The sequence below is a fragment of the Macrotis lagotis genome, chromosome X, assembly GCF_037893015.1.
Source record: "Macrotis lagotis isolate mMagLag1 chromosome X, bilby.v1.9.chrom.fasta, whole genome shotgun sequence".
Taxonomy (NCBI): Eukaryota; Metazoa; Chordata; class Mammalia; order Peramelemorphia; family Peramelidae; genus Macrotis; species Macrotis lagotis.
The window spans coordinates 469,159,302-469,172,232 of NC_133666.1; the positions used below are offsets into that span (position 1 = coordinate 469,159,302).

General features: G+C 32.6%; 1 protein-coding gene across 4 annotated transcripts in view; it reads right to left on the reverse strand.

The window, feature by feature from the left end:
• The window catches only part of PIEZO2 (piezo type mechanosensitive ion channel component 2), a 532,098-nt gene that overhangs the window by 105,142 nt on the left and 414,025 nt on the right, over positions 1–12,931 (reverse strand). For all 4 annotated transcript variants that reach the window (XM_074205559.1, XM_074205560.1, XM_074205561.1 and 1 more), the window contains exons 22-24: positions 12,454–12,654; positions 1,415–1,619; positions 1,167–1,268 (exon numbers count right to left, since the gene is read on the reverse strand). In XM_074205559.1, the coding sequence (XP_074061660.1) occupies positions 1,167–1,268; positions 1,415–1,619; positions 12,454–12,654 (508 nt within the window). The remainder of the gene's footprint in view (positions 1–1,166; positions 1,269–1,414; positions 1,620–12,453; positions 12,655–12,931) is intronic.

Below are 12,931 nucleotides of genomic sequence, written 5' to 3' on the forward strand. Positions count from 1 at the left end.
ACTTAAAAACCAGCATTCTTTCCATTGCATCAAGCCATGCTCTTTACCTGTTTTCTATCATATCTAAAATCACTTAGAATATGTTTTGTATAATAAAATTCTACCTTCATATTATGTTGACTAGGATCTTTTGTGGCAGAGTAGTTCTATAGTTTGGAAACTATACACTTGCATAAAAGTAGCACTCTAGGTCAATAAATCTCTGGACATTCTGAATAAGGAAGCAGGAAAAATAACTCTTTGGGGGATAAGGTTAACCTAAGGCTACAAATTTGGATTCCTTAGGCACTTGTTCATATAATAGGTCATCTTTAGAAATGTTTATATTCATAGATTTTATTTTGGTGACTTCCTGATTATTTAGGAATTCAATAATTATGCAATGTACTATTAGTTAAATATTAATTAAAAATACTTTGTGGACACTTGAGTATATTTATTTATATATATTCTCCATATATATATATATATATATCCATATTCATATGTCTATTTATCTATACCTTCCCCATTTTCCTGATTAGCTAATAAGATCATTCTATGAATAGCATTTTCTCCTTTATTACCTTACTTCAGATTATTTTTGTCTGCTAGGATCAGCTATATAGTAGCCATTCAAAATTTGGTTGAGATATTAAAAGATACAACCTTATTTATTGAAAGATGCTGCAAAATAGTAGGGGGTTAAAAAATATTCTAGGAGCAGCTAGGTGACCCAGTGGATAGAGCACCGGCCCTGGAGTTCAAATCTGGGCTTCAGACATTTAATAATAATTGCCTAGCTGTGTGACCTTAGGTAAGTCACTTAATCCCATTGCCTTGCAAAAAAAACCAAAAAAATATTCTAAAGGATTTGGAGGACTATTAAAGAGTAAGGATAGAAAAGAGCTAATTATGCCAGTAGTCAGTAATTAAAGATTCTAAGATAGTTTTTTGATAAAGCATTAGAGTTAGTAAAAACCAGAATCTCAAAAACATTCAGTGGATAAAACCCAAAAGAACAGTTTTAATTTTAGAATTTTTCTCTTGGATATCCCAGATCCACTAAACAGAAACTTTTTTGTGAAAATTTACTTAAAGGTTGTTTCCTGTTTTAGAATAAATAACTAGTAAAAAAGCGAAACCTAGCAATGCAGGTCATATGGTTCTGGGGCTAAAATACTTACAGACAAGAAAGACTGGGTTTGGTCGAACAATGAAATCTGGAAAGTATAACCACTTTATGATGTTGCTGTCAAAACTGGCACCTTTATATCTCCATGGATAATCTGCAAAGAAGATTGGGAGGACAGAGGGAAGGAAGAAAAACATATAATGACTATTTTACACTTCTTCAATTCTCTATCCAAGAACCAACTATTTGTAAACAGTTTATCATCAAAGCAAAATAACTCTTCAGGAAGTAATTACTCACCTCTACAAGGAGCAGGTGGTATGCCAATACACACTAAGTACTGGAATGTGATGATACATGCCAGAAAGCAGCAGTACTTTGGCCAAATCTCTGCAATAGCTTTTCTTCGCCGCCGATACAATACGGCAATTAGCCAACAGGCATGAACCATAGCATAGAAATCCATTCGCTGGCCAATTACATTAACTGACATTAGGAAACAGGTCTGTGTAAGGATGAGAAGCAAAAGAACATATAGAGAGGAAAGTGTTTTATGAGAGTTTTGCAGAAGGCTACTACTCATAGAGGGGTGGCAGGAGATGGTAATTATTTTCATTCCTGGTACCTTCTTTTAAAAATCTGCATTCCCTTCCCACTTTTCTCTGTTTAATATGGAATCTGATTTTCTATAAAATAAGTTCAAGTGTAACTTCTTGGAGGAACCATTTTTTATTCCTATCTTGCCATCTACCCTTCCACCCACCCTTGCTCACTGTCCTTTTAAGGGCATCTTCCATCTACTCTATATTTATCTTCTATGTTGGCATAAACATGTATGTTTTCTCCCCCATTATAGAGTAAATTCTTAAAGGGCAAAGGTGATTTTTGCTTTTTTTCTTTGTATCTGCAGTGCTTACCAGAGGATCCAGCTTATGTGAATTGGAATACTTAAAGATAGTCTTTGAGTTTTGAGGCACTGAGATTTTGTCTCAGGGTGTCAAAATTTTCATAGAGAGAGAGAGAGAGGATAGATAATAAGCTCTAAGTCTCTGCCTTCCCTTTTCTGAGTGACAGACTGCCCATAGGGATCTACCCTTATCTGGGGTATGTTTCCCATGGGGTCTTGTGGCACAAGGTCTCTAACTATAACTCAAAGGGTAGGTGTTGCTCTCTCTTAATTGATTTTCCCCCAAGTTTTAAACACTTTTTAAAGTTTTGAGTTCCAAATCCTATCCTGCCCTCCCTTTCCTGTCCCCTCCCTGAGATAGTAAGCAAACAGATATAGCTTATACATGTGCAATTATGAAAAACATTTCCATTAACAGTCATTGTATATAAGAAGACTCAAATAAAAGAAATATATGAAAGAAAGAAGTTTAAATAAAGCATGTTTTAATCTATATTCAATCGATATTGACTCTTTGTCTGGAGGCAGATGGTCTGCTTCTTCATTAGTCCTTTGGGATTGTGTTGGATCATTATATTGCTGGGAATAGATAAGTCATTCACAGTTCTTAATCAAGCACTATTGCTTTTATGGTGTACAATGCTCTTCTGGTTCTGTTTGCTTCTCTATGCATCATTTCATATAAGTTTTTTGGAGTTTTTCCTGAAATCATCTTACTCTTCACTTCTTATGGGACAATAATATTCCATTATAGTCATATACCTCACAGACTTCAGCAATTTCACAAATGAAAGATATCCCTTTGATCTCTAATTTTTTGTCACCATAAAAAGAACAGCCATAAACTATTTTTTGTACAAATAGGTTCTTTTTCCTTTTATTGGATGTATTGCTGCATGAAAGGGCATGTAAGCGTTTTATAGCAATCTGGGCATATTCGAAATTACTCTCCAAAATGGTTGGATCAGTTCACAGCTCTACCAACAATGAATTAGTGTCACAGTTTTCCCCTCCAACATACAATATTTATCCTTTTTTGTCAAATTAGTCACTCTGCTGGGGGAGAGGAGATACCTCAGAGTTTGTTTAATTCTCATTTCTATGATCAATAGTGATTTAGAATATTTTTTTCAAATGAATATAGATAGCTTGGACTTCTTGTCTGTAAACTGCCTATTCATATCCTTTACCATTTGTAAACTAGGGCATATAACTTGCATTCTTTTAAATTTGATAAAGTTTTCTATTTATTTGAGAAATTAGACCTTTATCAGATATTTTATGCAAATTTCCCCCCACATTTTACTGCTTTCCTTATACTTTTGTTTGGATTGGTTTTGTTTGTGTAATTTAAAAAAATTTATATGATCCAATTATCTATCTTACATTTTATCTTCTCTGGTCCTAGATTCTTCCCTTATTCATAAATATGAAAGATAAACTATTTCATGCTCTTAATATGTTTATAGTATCACCATTTATGTGTAAAATCATTTACCCATTTTGACCATATCTTGATATATGATGTGAGATGTTGATCTATACTTAGTTTCTGCCATACTGTTTTCCAATTTTCTAAGTAGTTTTTGTCAAATAATGAGTTATTGCTCTAAAAGCTAGGATCTTTAGGTTTATTATATTCTAGATTACTATGGTTATTTACTAAGATTTATATTGTTTTTAATCTAATTCCACTGATTCACCACTCTATATTTTAAGAAATCCTGGATTGTTTTGAGAATTATAGCTTCATAATACAGTTTGAGATCTGGTCTGACTAGAACCCCTTCTTTCGTATTTTTTTCATTGATTTACTTGAAATCCTTGAGCTTTTGTTCTTCCAGATGAGTTTTGTTATTTTTCTAGCTATATAAAATAATTTTTGATAGTTTGATTGGTATGTACTTAATGATTAAAGTTAGGTAGATCTGTCATTTTTGTTATATTGCTCCATATATTCATAAACAATTAATATTTTTCCAATTGTTTAGATCTGACTTTATTTGACAGAAAAGTGTTTTTATATGGTTTTTTTATATGGTTCCTGAATTTATCTTGGCAGGAATACTTCCAAGTATTTAAAATTATCTACAGTTATTTTAAATGCAATTTCTTTTCCCATATATATTGCTGCTGGACTTTTACATAATACACAGAAATGCTGCTGATTAATGTGGGTTTACTTTGTGTCCTGCAAGTTTGCTAAAGTTACTAATAATTTCAAGTAATTTTTTAATTGATTCTCTAAGGTTTTTCAGAATGAGAGTTATGCTTCTTCGTTGCCTATTGTAGGTAATTTCCTTCTCTTATTGCTATAGCTAACATTTCTAGATCAACATTAAATGCTAGAGTTGATAAAGGACATCCTTGCTCCATCCCTGCTTATATTGGGAAGGGTTCTAACTTATCTCTATTATAGATACTTGCTGATGGTTTTAGACAAATATTATTTTAAGATAATACAAAAAATAAATATTATTTAAGATATATGGTTGTTCCTATGTTTTCTAGTGTTTTTTGGTAGAAATGGGTACTGGCCTAATTCAAATCTAATTCCTGCGCTTATCATGGCATTACCTCAATGATGTCATGGCTTTCTTCAAGAATGAAGGACAAACATCATCATCAGCATCATATCTGTACCATAAAAGGAATTGGGTAGGACTACTTCTTTGCCTATTTTTTCCAAATAGTATATCTAGTATTAGAATTTATTGTTCTCTAAATATTTCATGGAATTCACTTGTGAATCCGTTTGAGAATTTTTTTTTCATATTTTAAAAATAAGATTGGTTTATTTAAGTATTTATTTCTACCAAAAAAACCCAAAAAGTATTTAATTCTGGCAATCTGGTAATATTTTTGTAGCTATTGATTCTTTTCATTTAAGATTGTTAAATTTATTGGGATAATTGGGCAAAATACATCTTAATAATTATCTCAGGGGCGGCTAGGTGGCGTAGTAGATAAAGCACTGGCCTTGGTGTCAGGAGTACCTGGGTTCAAATCCGACCTCAGACACTTAATGACCTAGCTGTGTGGCCTTGGGCAAGCCACTTAACCCCATCTGCCTTGCAAAAAACCTAAAAAACCAAAAAAAACACAAAAAAATAATTATTTCAATTTCTCCTTCATTGGTGGTGAATTCACCTCTTTCATTTTAATGTGTTTTTTCTTATCTTTTGAAAATCAAGTTAACCAATGGTTTATCTATTTTATTAATTTTTTCATAAAACTAATTTATAGTTGTATTAGTTCAATGGTTTTCTTACTTTCAATTTCAATAATCTCTCTTGATTTTCAGGATTTCTAATTTGGTATATAATTCATTGTTTTTCTAGGTTCTTTTTTTAGTTGCACAGCCAATTCATTAATCTGCTTTTCTTCCTATTTTACTGATATAAGCAATTAGAAATATAAAATTTCCCTTAAGTATCATTTTGGTTGTATCCCATAATGTTTTATATGTTGTCTCAGTGCTATCATTTTCTTTAAGGAAATTATTTTTTTCAATGATTTCTTCTTTTACCTACTTTGTTTTTTTTAAATATTAGATTATTTAATTTTCAATTAAATAATAATAAAATCTCTCCATCATTCATTACTGAATACAATTTTTTTGTGTATGATCTCAAAAGAATGCATTTATTATTTCAGCTTTTCTGCATTTGGTTATGATTTTTTTCCATGTCCAAATACACTGGTAATATTTTTATAAGTTCCATGCACTATTAATAAAAAGTTATATTCATTTTTAGTCCCATTCAATTTTTTTTCTCAGAGATCTATCATATCTAACCTTTTAGAATTTTATTCACCGCCTTGACTTCTTGTTTATGTTTCGGTTATATTTATCTAGTTTCTGAGACTGGCTGGAAAGTTAAGTTCCTCCATTTGTACAGTTTTATTATCTATTTCTTCCTGAAACTCATTCAACTTCTACTTCAAAAATTCAGATCTTATATCATTTGGTGCTCATATGTTTAGTATTGATATGATGTCTGTGGTACCTTTCAACAAGATATAGTTTCCATCTTTATCTTTTTTTAAGTAGATCTATTTTTGATTTTTACTTTGTCTGAGGATCATGGTTGTTACCTCTGCTTTCATTGCTTCAGCGGAAACATACTATATTCTGTTACAGTATCTTACCTTTACCCTGTGGGTATCTCTCTGTTTCAATTGTATTTCTTATGAATAACATATTTAAGTTCAGGTTTTTAATCCATTCTGCTTCTATTTTATGAGTCATTTCACCCCATTCATATTATAAATGTGAGTTACTAATTATATATTTCATCCATGATATTTTCACTTATCATCTTCTATGTTTTAACCCCACCTTTTCCCTCTTCACAAGTGTTTTACCTCTGATCATCACCTTCCTTAATATACCCTTACTTTTATCAGTTCCCCCTCCCCCTTCTATTTTCTCCTTCCCTTTTTACTTACTTATAGGATAAGATAGATTTCTATACCCAAGTGATGATTATTATTCCCTTTTTGAATTAATTTTCATGAGGGTAAGGTTTAAGTTTTGTTTCCACCCCTACCTCCAATAATTCTCCCGTATTATAACAACACTTTCAGGCTTCTTTTATCTGGGATCATTTACCCCATTCAATTTTCCCCCCTCCTTTTTCCAGTGCAATTTATTTTCTCACCATTTTATTTTGTATGTTTTTGTATCATTCTATCAAAGTTACATTAAATCCACATTCTTTGTTCACATATACTACTAATTGGTTTTATAATAATAAATTTGTTGAGATAAAAATATTATCTTACCAAAGAAATATAAACAAATTAGTCATACTGAATTTTTCATGTTTTCTCTTTCTTCTTTCTTTCTTTTTTCCTTAAAAAAAAAACAAAACTTTTTTTGGTTTCCCTTGAGGTTTGTGTTTGGAGGTCAAGTTTTTTATTTTGCTCTGGTCTTTTAATTAAAAATGTTTGGAAGTGCTCTGAAGTTTTTTAATATTCCCTTTTCTCTCCAAAAATTTACATTCAATTTTACTGATTACATGATTTTTTTTAATTGTAGTACAAAATCTTTTGACTTCCAGCATAATCCCACAAAGCCCTCCAGTTCTTTAATGTAGAAGCTGCCAAATCCTGTGTAATCCTTAGTGGACCTCCACAATATTTGAATTATTTCTTTTTTGGCTGCTTCTAATACTTTCTCCTTGATCTCTGGAATTTAACTATGATATTCCTGGGAGTTTTAATTTTGGGATGTCTTTCTGTGGATTCTTTCAATTTCTATTTTTCCTTTTGATTCTATTATATCAGGGTTGGGTTTAGGGTTTTTTTTTATAATTTCTTGAAAGATGTTGTTCAGGCATTTTTTTTAAATCATGGCTTTCATGAAGTCCAATAATTCTTATATTATCTCTCCTGGATCTGTTGTCCATATCATTCTAATGAGAAATTTTGCATTTTCTTCTTTTTCTTTAACTTTTTTCATTTTGTTTTATTATAGCTTGATATCTCATGAAGTCAGCAGTGTCTACTTGCTCAATTGTAATTTTTCTTGTTTATTGTGTGATTAGAGGTTGAGGTTCTCCATTAATATAGTTTTGCTATCTACGTCTCCCTGTAATTTGCTTTGTTTCTCCTTTAAGAATTTGCATGCTATATGTCATATTGGTGCATAAATGTTTAATAATGATTTAACTTCATTGTCTATGGTCCCTTTTAAGAAGATGTAGCTCCTTATCCCTTTTAATGAAATCTAATTTTGCTTTTGTTTTGTCTGAGATCAGGATTGCTACCCCTAATTTTTTACTTCCTTCAATGCATAATATATTTTGCTCCAGCCTTTTCCCCTTTACCCTGTATATATCTTTGTGCTTTGAATGTGTTTCTTGTAAACAACTTGTAGGATTTTGGTTTTAAATCCATTCTGCTATCTGCTTCCCTTTTATGGGAGAGTTCATTCCATTCAGATTTACAGTTAATATTTCTAATTCTGTATTTCCCTCTAGGTTATCTTTCCTTTTTAAACTTTCTTTTTTAACTTTACTTTTACCTTTTATTTCTCATTTATCAATCCCCTCTTTCCCTTTCTTTCCCTGCCCTCCCCACTTCCCTATATGGTAGGATAGATTTTTTAAAGTCAAATTGGAATGTATGTTATTCCCTCTTTGGATCAAATGTATCGAGAATAGGATTTACTCATTGTTCACACCCTCTTTTCTTTCCCTCTACTAGAATAGGTGTTTGAGTCTCTTCACATGGTATTATTCTCTGATGCCTAACCTTCTCCTAGCATAATACTTCTTTTCATGTCTTTATTGTTGTAACCCTGTGTTGTATCTACAATTCATCTTTCAAAATATACTACTTTTATCTGTCCTGATAGAAATACCTTTCTCAAGGGTTGATTGATTGTTTTATTGATTGATAAGCAATACTGACTCAAAGTCATTGTCTACTACACTCCCCTCTTCTCTCTCATTAAAAATACAGTTCTAGAGTCATAAAACTCATCAAATTATAGTCAATTTACATCACACCCTCTTTTCAAGTACCCTCCATGGATACACAATCCTCATGAATCAAAATATCATGCAAAGTCAAATCACTTCATGACCCATTTATGCTTTGCCTCCCCCACCAACACACTCCCTCCACATGTGACCAAAGTTTCAAACAAGGCAAAATCACTTCATGATCTTTTCATGTCCTTCCCTCTAAGTACACTCTCTCCCTCTGTCCCTATAGTACTCCAACTATAATACTATAAAGTTTATTAACTAAAATATAGAATAAGGTAAGATCACTTTGCAATCTATTAATAATCAACCCTCCTAAGTATACTCTTACTCTCTGTCCCTATTATATTACAACCCTCATTATCAAAAGTATCTAGGAAAGTAAGATCACTTTATGATCTAGCTATGTATAGATGCTCTAAGTAGTCTCTCTCTTTCAGTCTCAATAGGAAATTCCATTCTCATAATAAACAGCTTCATATCTCATATTCAGTCCTCATTAGCTGAGATATTGGCTAAAGGCTCAACACTTTTAGGTATATTTCTTTTAACTATACTGAAAAATACAATTCTCAAGAGTTGCAAGTGTTATCCTCCCTTTAAGAGATATGTGTACAATAATGTTCTTGACTAGTGTTTTTTCCCCCTTTTCTTTTACCTTTGTATGTATTTCTTGAGTCTTGCATTTGAAGATCAAATTTTCTTATTTCTTTTTTTGCATGGCAATGGGGTTAAGTGACTTGCCACAGGTCACACAGCTAGATAATTATTAAGTGTCTGAGGCCAGATTTGAACCCAAGTCTCCCTGACTTCAGGGTTAGTGCCCTATGCACTACACCACTTAGTTGCCCCAAAGATCAAATTTTCTGTTCAATTCTGGTCTTTTCTTTATAAAATTTTAGAATTCCTGTATTTCATTAAAAATCCATCTTTTTTTCCCCTGATAGAATATGTGGAATTCTGCAGGGTAGTTAATTTTTGGTTGTTAATTCTTGGTTGTAAGCCAAGGTCTTCTGCCCTCTGAAATATCATATTCCAGGTGTTCTGATTCTTTAATGTTGAAGTTGATAGACTCTGTGTAAGTCTGATTGTGCTTTCTTGGTATTTATATTAATTCTTTTTGGCTGCTTGCATTATCTTCTCCTTTATTTGAGAATTCTGGAATTTGACAGATATTTCTTGGAGTTTTTGTTCTGGGAATCTCTTTCTGGAGGTATTCTGTATATTCTTTCAAGGACTATTTTTGCTATCAAGGACTATCTTCTTGCTCTAGGATATTAAGGACAGTTTTCTGTGATGATTTCCTGAAAGATATTTTCCAGGCTCTTTTTTATGATCTAGGCTTTTGGGTAGGACAACAATTTGTAAATTATCTTTTCTGGATCTATTTTTTGAGTTTTTTTCATTTTTCCTAAAAGGTACTTTAAATTTTCTTCAATTTTTTGAGTCTTTTGGTTTTATTTGACAGAATCTTGGTGTCTCATAGAATCATTAGTTTCCATTTGTCCAATTCTGATTTTTTAGGACTTTATTTTCTGCACCTAGCTTTTGTGCTACCTTTTCTAGTTGTAACCAGTAAAAGTAACCAGTTGGTTATTTTTGATGAGCTATATTCCTTTTCTACTTGCTTAATTTTCTATTTCATTGAGTTACATTCTTTTTCCAGTTAGTCATTCTTACTTTTAAGGGAGTTGATGTCTTCAGTCAATTTTTCATAATCCTCTTGCATGGCTCTCATTTCTTTTTTTACATTTTTCTTCTTTCACTCTTTGGTTTTTAAAATCTTTTTTAAGCTCTTTCATGAGATTTTGGATTTGAAACTAATTCATAAACTCCTTTGAGACTTTCCATGTAGGTAATGTGTCACTGTTTTCTTCTTCTGAGATAGCATTTTTATCAATTCTATCTGCATAGCAGCTTTCTATGATTAGCATTATTTTTTTTTTGTACATTTTTGTAGGTTTTTCCAAGGCAAATAGGGTTAAGTGGATTGCCCAAGGCCACACAGATGGTAATTATTAAATGTCTGAGGCTGTATTTGAACTCAGGTCCTCCTGACTCCAGGGCTGGCCACTGTGCCACCCAGCTGCCCCTCTTTTTTGCTCATTTTGATAGTTGAGCTATGCTATTCCTGGGATACAAAAAGTATAGTCCTAAATTTTTATGCCGGGGCTGGGAGCTGGTCCCTGGATTATTGCTTGCAAGGTTTTGGTTATGTAGCCCAGGCATTACCTATGCAGATGTTTATTTCTTTCTTTTGCCCAAGCTTTGTTTTTATGCAGTGTTTTGTTCCCAGTCAAGTCCTATCTATTGCCCCAGTATTCCCAGGGCTCAGATTTTTGTCTGGGGTTGGGATCCTCCCTGCTGGCCTACTACCTAGCCAAGCTGGGACCTGGGCTGCTATCTAGGTGCTAGGCCATGAGTTGCTATCCAGCATTAGCCAGGTGTTGTGCTTGACTGTGTCTAAGAGCCTCTTGCTAGCTTTCCCAATCTCTCACCAACTTTTGGCTGAACTTATCTTCAAATCCTGAAGATATAGACCTTTACTGAAGATCCTCCACAATGTCTTGAGTTGAGAAGATACGTTGCCTTTTTTTTAAAGTGAGATCTGTAGTTTTATTGTCTGTATAGAAGCTTCATTTAAAGATATATAGGGGAAAGTTCCAATGTATACTAGCTTTGAACTACTATCTTGGCTCCACCCCAGAAGTCTCTCAATTATAGTCATTAGGGAATTATTTTCTTCTGTGAGCTTTTGAACTTCCTTATCTATTTGATCAAGTCTATTTTTTAGGGAATTATTTTCCTCAGTGTATTTTTTTAACATCTCCCATACTACTGACTTTTTTCATGATTTCCTTGCATTACTCTCATTTATTTTCCCAATTTTTCTTCTACTTCTCTAATTTTCTTTTTAAAACCATTAAGCTTTTCTAGGAATTCTTTTGGGGCCTGACAACAAATTACATTTTTCTTTTAGACTTTATATGTAGCTCTTTTGACACTATTGTTCTTTTTTTAATTTTATGCCTTGATTCTCCCTGTCACCCTAGTAACCTTTTTTTCTTTTTCAGGTTTTTGCAAGGTAAATGGGGTTAAGTGGCTTGCCCAAGGCCACACAGCTAGGCAATTATTAAGTGTCTGAGGCCAGATTTGAACTCAGGTACTCCTGACTCCAAGGCTAGTGCTCTACCTACTGTGCCACCTAGCCTCCCGGATAGTAACTTTCTATAGTTAAATTCTATTTTGAGCCTATATTATGACTTGGTGTTTTTAATGTGAGAGTTAATGTTTTTATCTGGCCCTATATTATCCCAAGCTTGTTGTACTGGGGCTCTAGGTTTTCACTGAGCTTGAGGCCTTAAGATGTTTGTTGCTCTGTGGAGTAGGTTTCCCTTTTGGCTTATACTGGATAAGAGGGTCTCTTTGTATTCCTCTTCTGGGTGTGAGGTTTAGCTGTTGGGGACTTGATGCTGAATTCTGTGGTAACAAAGTCTTTCTGGGAAGTCTTGGTGCTGATTGGCCCCAAGTGTAGCACCCTGTTGCTGGGTTGCTATGGAAACAGGTGGTTAAATTTAACAAATCCTTTTCAAGTACTTGTTATTGTATTATATTGTGTAGTGTTTTGTTGTGTTGTACTTTTTGCATTGTACTATACTATACTATATTATATTTTATTAATTATATTATGCTATATTCAACTGTATGATAGGAATCATATTGGATACAAAGGAAGATAAAGAACAACTATCCTTTGGATACTTAAAATGTTGTTAAAAACCATCTTAACCCAAAGTGTATGAGTCAGAATGTCAATTTAGACAACAAAACCATACACACATGAATTCTAGAAATTTAAATTTTCATATATATAGTACATAAGACAGTCTACCAGTCAGTTACAAAAAATAAAAGTTTGGTCTTAGACATCTTACCTCCAACCCAAACTTGTAAAAAAAGTAGTTTATGAAATACTTGGCACAATTGATGAGTCCACTGTCTAGATGCATTCTTGTAATGTCATGAAAAATGGTTTTAGATACAGGTGCTTTAAGGTTATTTCTACATCTGTAATATTCCTGATGGCGGTAAATAGTTACTTCAAAGGCCAGAATAGCTAGCATCAGTAGATTATTCTACAAAGTAAGAAAATATATTATAAGAGGGGTGCAAAATTTTATTACTTGACAACCTTAAATCTTTAAAATGACAATATCATTTCATTCTATCTGAAGAAAAAAATGCCTTGGACTTGATTATTTATTTGTTGTTTATTAGCAAATATGACATTTATAATAATAATAATAAGCAATTTTATATATAATACTTAATGATTTGTGAAGCACTTTACATACCTCATCTTATTTGATCCTTATAATTTTTCTGTGAATTATTAGACTTATCATAAACATT